Raw genomic sequence first — 12,260 nt, 5'->3', positions numbered from 1 at the left:
AGACACGGCGATCCGCGAAATCCCTAGGGTTGGGGCCCGTTTCACATGGACGAATCACCAAACCTCTCCCATCCGATATGTCCTCGATCGAGTTTTCTTTTGTTCTAGATAGGACTCGATGTTTCCTCGTGCCATCCTTAGATCCCTAGCCATAGTGGGTTCGGACCACTCACCTCTTATTCTTGATGATGGTAATCGTGTGTTGTCATTTCCAAGGTTTCAGTTTGATGCCTCCTGGCTCCTAGTGGAGGGTTTTTGCTAATTTGATGGCACAAAAAAATTCGACTTTCCTGTCTTCTCACCGTTGCTCCTTTGGCCCGATGGACGACTGGCATCAGTGTTCCTATTTTCTCCGTAAATTTCTCCGTGGGTGGTCTAAAAATTACTCTGCTGAGTCAAGGCATGACAAAGCTAGGCTGGTTGCTCAAATCGGCGCGCTTGATACTCGTGCAGACGGCACTGGCCTCTCCCCCGCCGAGTGGCATATCCGGTACGGCCTTGAAGAGGCCCTGTTGGATATCCATCGTCAGGAGGAGATTTATTGGAAGCAAAGAGGCACTATTAACTGGACTTTAAAGGGCGACTCTCCCACGTCCTACTTTGCTATCGCGAATGGTAGGCGTCGACGCTGCTGGATTGATAGTCTCCTTATTGATGGTGTTAGAGTCTTTGATCAACCTGCGATTATGCAACACGTGGTCCACTTCTTCTCCACTCTCCTCTCCGCCAGACATGAGGTGGGGTTTAGGCTGGCTTCCTCCTTCTGGTCCCCCCTCGATCAGATTTCGAACGATGAGAATGAGGGATTGATGATCCCTCCTTCTGAAGAGGAGGTTTTTGAAGCGATTCGCTCTGCCAACTCTAACGCGGCCTCTGGGCCTGATGGCTTCTCCATTCCTTTCTTCCGGCAATTCTGGCCGTAGTTAAAAGGCCTCATTTTGGCGATTATCCAAGGCTTCTGGTTGGACACGGTTGACATTTCCAGACTGAACTACGCGGTGCTCACTCTCATTCCTAAAATCAAAGGGGCCGATCTGATTACCCAATTCAGGCGCATCGCCCTTATCAACAATTTTGCGAAGCTTCCGGCCAAGGGGTTGGCTACCAGGCTCTCTTCGATCGCCCATCGTGTCATCAGTCCTTTCCAATCTGCTTTTATAAAAGGTAGATTCATTCTTGATGGTATCATTTGCTTACATGAGATCGTCCATGACTTGCGTTCCAAGGGGACCAAGGCAATGGTTCTTAAACTGGACTTCGAGAAGGCTTACGACTCTGTGAGCTGGGATTTCCTTCGCCAAGTTCTTCTAGCTAAAGGCTTTGAGGGTGCGGTGGTTCATCGTTTGATGTAGATGGTATCGGGAGGCCATACGACTGTATCGGTCAATGGGCATATTAGCAATTTCTTTGCCAACGGCAGAGGCCTTAGACAAGGTGATCCGGCTTCCCCTCTGTTCTTTAACTTCGTTGCGGATGCTCTCTCTCACATCCTTACTCGGGCAGCACTGGCTGGTCACATCTTGCCTGTTAGCTCTCACCTGATTCCCAACGGCATCACTCATCTTCAATACGCGGACGACACTATTATTATGGTTGAACTTGATGAGGCTAGCCTCACACACCTGAAATTCCTCCTCCTGTGCTTCGAAGCGTTATCTAGCCTTAAAATCAACTTTTCGAAGAGCAAAGTTATTGTGACTGGGGTCTCTGATTCTGAAGCCCAGAGAGTGGCGCATCTTACGAATTGTTCCCTTGGCTCGTTCCCTTTAAAAATACTTGGGCCTCCCCATATCCCCTCTTAAGCTATTGGCTAAGGATTTTGCTCCGATTGTGACCAAAGTAGGGAACATGGTTCTGCCGTGGAGAGGTCGCTATAATTCTCAGGCGGGCAAGGTTGCCCTTACTAATGCATGTCTATCCTCCCTCCCAATGTTTCTAATGGGCTTTTATCTCCTGTCTGGAGGGATTCATGCTGGTTTCGATAAGCACGGGGGGGCCTTTTACTGGAACGCTTCTGACAACAAACGCAAATACAGGATGGTTAAATGGGATCTCATTTGTAGGCCTAAGAACATGGGGGGCTTAGGTATCATTAATACGGTGGTCATGAACAAGTGCCTCATGATAAAGTGGTGGTGGAAAATTATGTCTCTTGAGGAGCGCCCCCTCTGGCTATCTTTTCTCAAAGCTAAATATTTCCCTACCTCGAGCCCCATGCTTGCCTCATCCTCGGGTGGTTCTCAGTTTTGGCGCCAGCTTGTTAAAGTCCGCCCGATTTTTCAGTCCCTCGTTAAGTTTGTAGTTAGGAATGGCAAGTCCACTCGCTTTTGGTTAGATTGGTGGGTAGGTGACACCACCCTCGCGGTGCTCCGGAGATATCTATCTTTGAGCTCTCGGTTAACAATTGGGACCTTAACTTCCGGCGATCCCTTTCTCCTGCGGAGTTGGATGACTGGCAACGTCTTACTGCCTGCTTCCCCTTGCTCTAGGAGGAAGATGATTCGGTAGTTTGGCCTCACTCCTCCTCTGGTCGTTTTTCAGTCAAGTATGCGTACGCCAAACTTATCTCTGGCGCCCATACAGTGAAATTCAAGGATATCTGGTTGGCCCGCATTCCTCCTAAGATCAAGATTTTCATGTGGCAAGCTTTACATCGTAAATTACCTGCGGCTGATCAGATTAGGAAGAGGAACGGACCGGGTTATGATAGATGCGCTTTATGTGGGGCTGTTGAAAACACTGAGCACATTTTCGTTCATTGCTCGCTGGCCAAATTTCTTTGGAGCTGTATTAGACATTGGCTTCATGTTAACTGGAATCCATCTTCCTTCGAGGATTTGCGGCGGTGCCTTAATTCTTTATCGGTTCGGTCTAAGAGGGTAGTCTGGGTTGGTTGGGCAGCGATTTGTTGGTCGCTGTAGACTACTAGGAACAACTTTACTATTGAACATATCTTCCCGGCTAACCCTGTAAGCTGCCTATTTAAAGCCAACGTCTTTTTGCAGCAGTGGAGATTATTAACTAAAGAAGTGGACCTTGAGGCGTTCGATGACATGCTATCTATGATGAGATCTACGGCTTCCTCCCTGCTGCGGCGATCTAGGGCGATGGCTTAGTTTATTGCTCTTTTGGGTTCTAGGTTGACCTACGTGCCTCGACTGGCTTGGTTGTCATGTATCGTACTTCTTAAATGCTCCTTTCTGTTGTGATGTCTGAATGGTTGTATCGTGACTATGCTTGTTGGCTTTATTTATAAAGTCGGGCCGATGACTTTTTCTCCAAAAAAAAAATCTCAAAGAATGTATAAATTGGAATGCATCATCTACCCAGTTATGCGATCGATTGTGTTGACGGTACTTGTTCATGTACAATACTGCCCATTTAATAAACCGCTTTTTAGTTATCCCAAATTGATGTAATCTACAACAATTTTTCCCTCCTGATGAAATCAACACGATAGCCATAGAGCCCTAGGTGCAAACGGAATCAATTCAATCAGAGCAGTGAGAGAAAACAACATCAGCACCAGAATGAGACCAAAAAACGACTGCTTTAACGTCAACAGTAATAACAAATGTGACTTTCTTAACTACACATAAGAATGTTGCTTGTCAAGCATCAAAGATGTACACAACCGAGCACCTGTCCTGGGAGCAATGTGTATATACAGAGACGGCAGACTTTACACACAAGGCACACTACACACTTGGGAGGGATGAAAGAAAGAAGGAAGCAAGCAAGCAACCACGGATGAACACTTCATTCACTCTTGCTCCATTTGTGAACTAGGAACGTTTTTACTTCAGGCCCCGAAGCATCCCATGACTTTCTTGGGAGAGTGGCCGGTGGCGCGGTACTTGGCGGCCATCTCCTCGGCCTTGAGGAGCTCCTCCCCTTTCTTTGCCTCGACCATCGCTCTCTTCTCTTCGGCCTCCTTGTGGATCATTGCAGCCTTGTTCTTCATCTTCTCGGCGTATTCCGCCTTCTTCTTTTCCAATTGCTCCTGAATGTGTGCACAGTTACAAGATTTAGTTTGCGGGATGGCACATGAAGAGAGAGCGCAATGTTCAGAATTGCAGATGGATATTCACAACTGTACAGTAACGGGCTTCATCCTTTGATGTAATAATATGCAAAGAATGGTAATGATGAAAGTACCTCAATCTTCTTCAGTTGAGCTTCTATGTTTGCTTTCTTGGTGTTCTCCCATGAGAGAATAGCGGACACCTTTTTAGTAGCCCTGTGATATTGATGTGAATCAAGATTAGGAAATTTTACATCATCTACTTAATGAACGTGTTCAACAACATAATTTAGCTATAAGTATACAAGTTCTTCATTTTCTTCAAAATGACATAGTAGCTTCTTTCATGATATCTGTTGGCAGTTGCGCTGTAGGTGTTCTTATTATTGTCTGAATTAGACGGGGTTGACATGTCCCAGTGTCTTGGGAGTAAGACTACACATATTACTAACATGAAGCTTCATATACAGGCTCTGTTTCCTAGTGGCTGAAGGGCCGCTTTGAGATATGTACATGCACATCCAATATAACAAATTAGTGATAAATCTACCATACCATTAAAAAAAGCATATACTAGTTTATGAATGGATAAGTATAAATACTCCCTCCGTCCGGAAATACTTGTCATCAAAATGAATAAAAGGGGATGTATCTAGATGTATATTAGTTCTAGATACATCCCTTTTTATCCATTTTGATGACAAGTATTTTCGGACGGAGGGAGTAGTAATATACTTGTTCTCAGCCTTCGTCTTCTCATTCTCCTCCCATGCTTTAATTAAAGAGTTCCTCTTCTCACTTTCCACCCTTGCAAGAGCGAGGTCTGCATAGCGGGTTTTCAGGTAGTTTGTCAGCTTAGTTGTACTCTATGATAAGAAGAGAATTCAAATTATTCAATAATTACCTCTGTCATTTGAGCCGCCGTGTGCAGCCTTCTCATCTGTGGGTTTCTCAGCAACAGGTTCATCTGCAACCTCTGGTAAGCAGAAAACGTAGAAGTACTTTATGAACAAGAGTTGTAACGTCACTATTTGATATGAGAGTAATCAAGCAGTAAGATCTGTCTGTATAATGTTAAACAATTTTTAGCACCCATTTGTGTCACGAGCATTACATAATCCGTGGACTTCAGAAGTTAACTTTGAGCGTGTCCTTTGGTACTAAGATCTTATATAATGGTGATTTGTGTTAAGACTTACTCCCTCCGTCCGAAAAAGTTTGTCCCTCAAATTGATGTATCTAGCACTAAGTTAGTGCTAGATACATCCATTTAAGGAACAAGCTTTGGACAAGCTTTTTCGGACGGAGGGAGTATCTTATACTTTGAGCTTCTCCAACCACATACGCAAACAGAGCAAGATAGAAAGCCACTACATCCCTTCTGGATAAAGAAATGGCTACGCAATGACATACACACTAAACTTTCAGCATCCAATGCACAGTTTTATGAATATCCTTGACTCACACTCCTGCATGGTCATAATTCTGAGGAGTACCAGGTGCACATTTTTATGATTAAAAGCTCGTTGCTAATTAGCCCTGCAGTTTCTTCTAATTTTGCTATTTATTCGCATTGTGTTTGGTTTTTTCGAGGGAAGGGGAGCATGCTGTCATTGAGTGCCAAACCAGAGAACTGTCATAGACAGGTATACTTGCTTCATGATTATCCATTTCAAAACAGTAATACGGTCCGACCATATGTTGAATTTCCATGGGATCAACCTATAGACGTTCTTTCACCAGGAAAACTGAACGATCTTTTCCAACTATGCAAGCAACTGAACTACTGAACATTTATAGCATAGTAGTGCATCTATCATCTATCATCTATGACAGGTTTCCATACCCCCCGCGTCGTCCGCTCCGGGCGACTCGGGGGCGATACCCTAGCCGCCCCCAGGTTTCCCCCGCCTCCCCTCCTCCTCCCCCGCCGCCGCCGGCAGCCGCCCCCGCGGCAGTAGGCGGCGGCGGGGCTTCCCCGCGCACCCGCCTCGACGTGGAGACGCCCCCTTCCCGCATCAGACGCCGCCGCCCGCCTCCTCAACTCCTGGTGGCCGCCGAACTGCCAGATCAGGCCGGAGCGGCCCTGGATCGGGGCTGGCTCCTCTCTGGCGGCTGGTGGGCCGGGGATCGCCGGATCCGCCCGGATCTGGCCGGCGCGGCCCTGCTTCGTCGCCCGGCTAGGGTGTTCGCGGCGTGGTCTCCCTGGTGGCGGCGATGTGGGTCGTTCTCCGTGTCTTGATGGGATGTGCGCGGTGGGTGGATGCCGGGGCGGCGGCCTCGGACGGCGTGGACGGCGTGGCCTCTTGACGGGCGACGGCCGTGGGAGCTGGTGGTCCGCGACTTCGGCTGTGCGGGCGGCGAGGTCTCGGTGGACGTCTACTACGGTGGGTCGGGGTGCCCCGTCACCCGGCGTGCCTGCTACGATGAAGTCCGATGCCTTCTCCGGCTGCGGGCGCTCCCCTGGCCAGGTCTTTGGCCGGGTGGTTGGGACGGGGGCGGGATCGGGGGAAACCCTTGGCCGTCGGCGGAGGCCACGGCAATGGCGGCGCCTTGTGGGCGTCGGTTCCCTTCTTGGAGGCCTTGTCGAGGTCCTATCCCGTCTCTCACTGTGCTCTTCATTTGGGCGAAAGCTCTAGGTCCCCTTGCGGGCGACGGCGTCGTCCCTTCGTCGCGCTCCTTCTTGAAGGCGTCGCCTGGGGTCCCCGGAAGCACGGTGGGCGCTTCGTGGTGCGTGTGAGGTGTTTGGCGGCGGCAATGTGTGCGGCGATTTATCTATTCTACCGCTGATCTTCGTCCTGTGGTAGCGCTCCATCTGCTTGGTGATGTTCTACCGTAGGTGGTGGTCGTCATTTGGCGTCATGGTGGCGTTGATGGCGGAGGGCCTGCCAAGGATGGCACCTCAATCTGCTTGGAGATGGACCAGTGGAAGATGGTGGAGACGACACCTGTGAGTGCGTCAGACCGGTTTATGCCCCAGACCCGGTATGTGGCTAGGCTAGGGATTCCGGCTTTCGATGTTTGGTTTAGGTGAGTGGTCTGGGTAGGGGCCCAGCTAGCACCCCTGCATCATATGGATAGGAGTAGCGGCATATGTTGCCTAGTTGGTGGATTCAGGCTTATTGTTGTAACACTTTGTAAGGTCCTCGGGAATAATCAATAAAGTGGCCGTATGCATCTTCCAGATGCAGAGGCCGGGGGTCATCCTCCTTTTCTAAAAAAAAATAAAAATCTATGATGACTTAGAGCCGCAACAGCAAGCAACTGCCTGCCTGTCCCAAACTACAATATGTCATTTTAAATACAAAATAGCTTTATTCCTTTGCAAAGAAGATATGACAGTTAGTGAGTGCGCGTGTACTGGTTTTATCTGTTACTGGGTGCGCGCGTACTGGTTTTTATCTGTTCTAAACCCAAACACTAATTACTACTCCCTCCGTTCCAAAATAGATGACTCAGCTTTGTTCTAACTTAGTACAAAGTTGAGTCATCTATTTTGGAACGGAGGGAGTACCAATGTACTACAACACTATCTGCATGGTTGAAGAAATATGTAATGAACATGCAGACACAGAAGTCACATAGCTCGGAAAAGGTTGTTCTTCATGTGCCTTTTGTTTCTGATTGGTTCCTTTTCCCCAGCATAACATTTTGGACACTTTCTAGGGTGTTAAAGTGAAACTGAGATTCCTCCAAAATAGGAAGGATGGATAAGGGTGGGAGGAAGAGAGAAGGGAGAGCAGAGGCAGAAAGAGGACAAAGCTATATGGGAGGGAGTGAGGAATTCAGGAAAGTTCCAGTAACTATCTTTTCTGAACTCCAACCCAAAACACATACATAGTACTCCCTCAGTCCGAAAATACTTGTCGGAGGAATGGATGTATCTAGACGTATTTTAGTTTTAGATACATCCATTTTTATGCGTTTTTCCGACAAGTATTTCTGGACGGAGGGAGTATTTTGAGTGAAACTACGCATGGCCAGCATCTCTATTTTTGTTTCGTCCAAAACTCTGCGGCACTAGAAACAAATTAATTTGCAACCATGGTTGAATCCACTGTTTTTTTCATAACAAAAACATTTAGAAAGCAGGAAAAAAATTCAGACAGACATTTGGGATATTTGTCAGAGCTGTTTGCGGCACCAACCAAGTGCTAATATACTCGCAAGCAGACAATTCAGGAAAAAAAAACACATAAGCGGAAGGGACTCAAAGCGGCCAAACCACAAACCAAATATCAATTGCAGCTAACACGAACAATTCCTGTGCACATATAACTAAAATTATCGAATTAATGATACTCTAGGTGTAACAACGGGAGCAATAATCGTGCCAGGAAAAGTAAGTAAAGGAAGGGAAAGAAAAGGCAAGGCAAAATAATATCCCAGGATCATGGGTACTTCAACCTAGTACTACCACCACTGTTCATCTCCTAGTAACACGAGAAAAAGTTACTCGCTCCTACTACTAGATCCTAGCACGCCCACCCCTCTTTCCATCATTCAACCACAAGCCGGCCGGCCTTGCCGAAACAAGAGCAAATTTGACTGAAACAGTAGCAAGAAACAGCAGAAAGCAAGCGGCGGGCGACTCACTCTCGACGACGACGAGGGCCTTGGAGTCATCGGCGGGCGGCTTCTCCTCCTCGGCGGCCGGCGCGGGCGCGGGGATGACGGCCTTCTCCTCGGTGACGTCCTTGGCGGGGGCCTCGGGCTCCGCGGCAGGGACGGCTGGCGGTGCGGCCTCCGGCTCCGGCGCCGCCTCCACCTCCACCTTCTTGGGCTCCTCCGCGGCCATGGATGGTGCTGCTAGCTCTGTACGTGGTACGTCTGGTGGTGGGCGAGCTGAGCTTAGCTGGGCTGTTGCTGTTGGCGCAGCTGTTGGTGTCGTGGGACTGTGGGAGAGGGAGAGGGTGGGGGCGTACTAATAAGAGCAGAGAAGGGCAGCGGATGGATGAATGTGGCTGGCTGGACTATCGGATTTGTGTCGACGTGGGGTGCCTGGACAAAGCCGGAGCTGGCGCGGGGCGACGTGGTAGAGTGTATTTTCAGGAGCAGCAGCCTGCCAATGGGGGGACGGGCGTGTTTCTGACGGAAGAGGGGCTCGGATTCCGCTGAATTGGGCAACTGGGTTCCTGCATCCCCGGTCCAGGCCCCGGATGGCAATATCATCATAGTACGATCTTGTTGTATGTGGTCGTAGTAGGTTGGGTGGTGGTGCGGTGCCGGCTTCGGCATGACAGTATGGGGTTGGGGTGAAGTGATATGCGGTCGATGCATAGCTTCGCAGCGTCGTCGTCGTGCTAATATTCACGCCAAAGTTTCCTTTCGAAATGAAAATTTTAGCACGTTTCGCGTGCACAAAAATAAAACTGTGCGAATTAGTAGCAGTTCGTCCATCTCGAATTAGTCCACTTTGCATTGCTCCGACAACATTTTTTAGACAAGCATGGTTCTGACAAGTAGCGGCTACTTCCGAAATACCCAAGCTTCCGAGGGCAGGTGAGGAAAAAAGCGGGTGTCCATATCCGGATGGAGTGGCTGAGGTCACATAGTGCGTGTCGCAAGCGAGCGTTGCGAAACTGGGCCGGGCACGAAACCCATGAGCGGTACGTGACGGCGACATGGCGCATGGCGGGGAGCAGGCCAGGGACCCTCGATGCTCGATCGACCCCGCGGCCAGCTCAGTGCATCCCAGCGCGATTGCGCTTGCGCGGTGGCCCAAACCCGGGCGGAGCTCGCGAATCCCGTGAGCTAGCGAGCGCGGCGAGCACGACGGCCGGTGCGCGTCCGCGCGCACCAACGGCATCGCCGCGACGCCACCAAGAACACTTTACAGTTTACAGTCGGCCGGTTCCACGTAGACACTACGCGTGGCGGGAGCGGGCGGCGCACGTGGTGTACCGGCCGGCGTCATGGTGGACGGTGACATGGGTGAGGAGTGCGAGGACGGAGGAGGGATATGGGTGCCGGTTTCTTTCTTTCCTTGCAACTTTTCTTTAATTAAACGATATAATATCGGCGATGGAATTAAAGGCACTGGCTCACCGACTAGACAATTGGCTGGTGTTGGGCGATCCGTGGAGCTTTCATTGTGGCGTCCCCAGCTGTGATTGCCTTGACGCGCCCGTCCTGCTGCCGACTGGGCGTGGACGGCAAGGACCGACCAGACCTGGCCGTTACGGCCGTTTCCCGCGGAACCTGGGCACGCGCGGCGCGGGTGCATGTGGCCGTATGCAGCGGGCGCTCCACAGGTGTGCTGGTACTCCTACTTTCAGCACGGGAAAATGCACGGGTTTTTGGGCGGTGGCCGACGTATCGGGGTAAAATCTGCGGTTTGGTCCTCGCCCTAGCAGCTTAGATTTGGACTTGGATCTCACTGGACTGGATCCTCGTATCCTGTATTCTGAATAACGACGCTGGTCGAGGTATATTTGTCGGTGTGTATACATGTGTGGGCCACACCATACGTGTATGACGTACGTATATACCTCGACCACGTAGCCAAAGCTTCGGCACTCATTTCCTGCGCAAGTTTTGTTGTTAGCGCATGTCCCATGTTCTGGCTGGCGTTTCCATCTTGCCGCCACAGAAACTCCGTCCTCCTCAAAGAAAAAACCACAAAAGTTCCAAGTTGTCAGACCGTTTGCACAAAAGTAGAGTTGGGTCGGATGCTGCAGCAACCTAACTAATAACTAAACCAAAGCTTCTAATACAGCTGAGCAACTAAATCTTCCAATTGTTGAATATAAGAAGCTAGCTTGCGCAACTGTCCAAAGCATAGCATTGGACAGGGCAGCCGTTTAGCAGAGAATGGACAGGAACAGAAGATGCTTTGCTGGCGAGGGCAGGCAGCCACAGCTACCATGCCGTCCAATTATTGGCAACGGCCAGGATTGCCGCGTTACAACCAAGTGGATCTTACTTGGGCGCTCTCCGTTACGTCGTCCCCACGTACGAACCTGAAGTAATCATCAGGATTATACAAAAGCCTACTTGTTTTTGTTACCATACTTCCTATGTTCCATAACGTAGTGCGTATAGATTAAAAAAAATTAAACGGGATATCTCGTGCTCCCGACGCCCGAGTCGCCTAGCTCGGGCGACACGGGGGAACCTAGTGCCGCCGCTGCAAAGCCATCCTTTCCCCACTCCCGCGCATCGCCGCCGGCGGAGGGCCCGCCGGCGAAGCCCGCGAGTGCCCCAGGGAGGGTGGCAGTGGGGCGTTTTCTCCTCTTCCGCGGCGTAGCGCGCGCGGCGGCTGCATTTTCTTGGAGGCGGGGGCGGCCGGCGGGGTTGTGGGGCGGCGTCTGCGCGGGTATTGGCTGGATCCGTTCCGGGCTTGGCCAGATCTCGCTTCTGTTGAAAATATGCCCTAGGGGCAATAATAAAATGATTATTATTATATTTCTTTGTTCACGATAATTGTCTATTGTTCATGCTATAATTGTATTGATCGGAGACCGTAATACATGCGTGAATACGTAGACCACACCATGTCCCTAGTGAGCCTCTAGTTGACTAGCTCGTTGATCAACAGATGGTCATGGTTTCCTGACTATGGACATTGGATGTCATTGATAACGGGATCACATCATTAGGGGAATGATGTGATGGACAAGACTCAATCCTAAGTATAGCACAAGATCGTGTAGTTTGTTTGCTAGAGCTTTTCTAATGTCAAGTATCATTTCCTTAGACCATGAGATTGTGTAACTCCCGGATATCGTAGGAGTGCTTTGGGTGTACCAAACGTCACAACGTAACTGGGTGACTATAAAGGTGCTCTACAGGTATCTCTGAAAGTGACTGTTGGGTTGGCACGAATCGAGACTGGGATTTGTCACTCCGTGTGACGGAGAGGTATCTCTAGGCCCACTCGGTAATGCATCATCATAATGAGCTCAATGTGACTAAGTAGTTAGTCACGGGATCATGCATTACGGAACGAGTAAAGTGACTTATCGGTAACGAGATTGAACGAGGTATTGGGATACCGACGATCGAATCTCGGGCAAGTAACGTACCGATTGACAAAGGGAATTGTATACGGGATTACTTGAATCCTCGACATCGTGGTTCATCCGATGAGATCATCGTGGAACATGTGGGAGCCAACATGGGTATCCAGATCCCGATGTTGGTTATTGGCCGGAGAGCTGTCTCGGTCATGTCTGCGTGATTCTCGAACCCGTAGGGTCTACACACTTAAGGTTCAATGACGCTAGGGTTATAA

At 49.6% G+C, this 12,260-nt stretch overlaps 1 protein-coding gene across 1 annotated transcript; it reads right to left on the bottom strand.

Annotated features, from left to right (window-relative positions):
- Nucleotides 1-3,531: 3,531 nt before the first annotated feature.
- On the bottom strand, nt 3,532-9,006 carry LOC119364892 (remorin-like). Its single transcript, XM_037630461.1, has 5 exons — nt 8,621-9,006; nt 4,929-5,000; nt 4,760-4,847; nt 4,159-4,240; nt 3,532-4,003 (listed from the first exon to the last, which is right to left on the bottom strand). Exons 1-5 carry the CDS (start codon nt 8,820-8,822, stop codon nt 3,803-3,805), a joined length of 645 nt encoding a protein of 214 aa, XP_037486358.1. The 5' UTR covers nt 8,823-9,006; the 3' UTR covers nt 3,532-3,802.
- Between the last annotated feature and the right edge of the window lie 3,254 nt (nt 9,007-12,260).

The sequence above is a fragment of the Triticum dicoccoides genome, chromosome 2B (assembly GCF_002162155.2).
Source record: "Triticum dicoccoides isolate Atlit2015 ecotype Zavitan chromosome 2B, WEW_v2.0, whole genome shotgun sequence".
NCBI lineage: Eukaryota > Viridiplantae > Streptophyta > Magnoliopsida > Poales > Poaceae > Triticum > Triticum dicoccoides.
The sequence above is the reverse complement of the archived record's forward strand: the minus strand, read 5'-3'. Positions and strand labels throughout refer to the sequence as shown.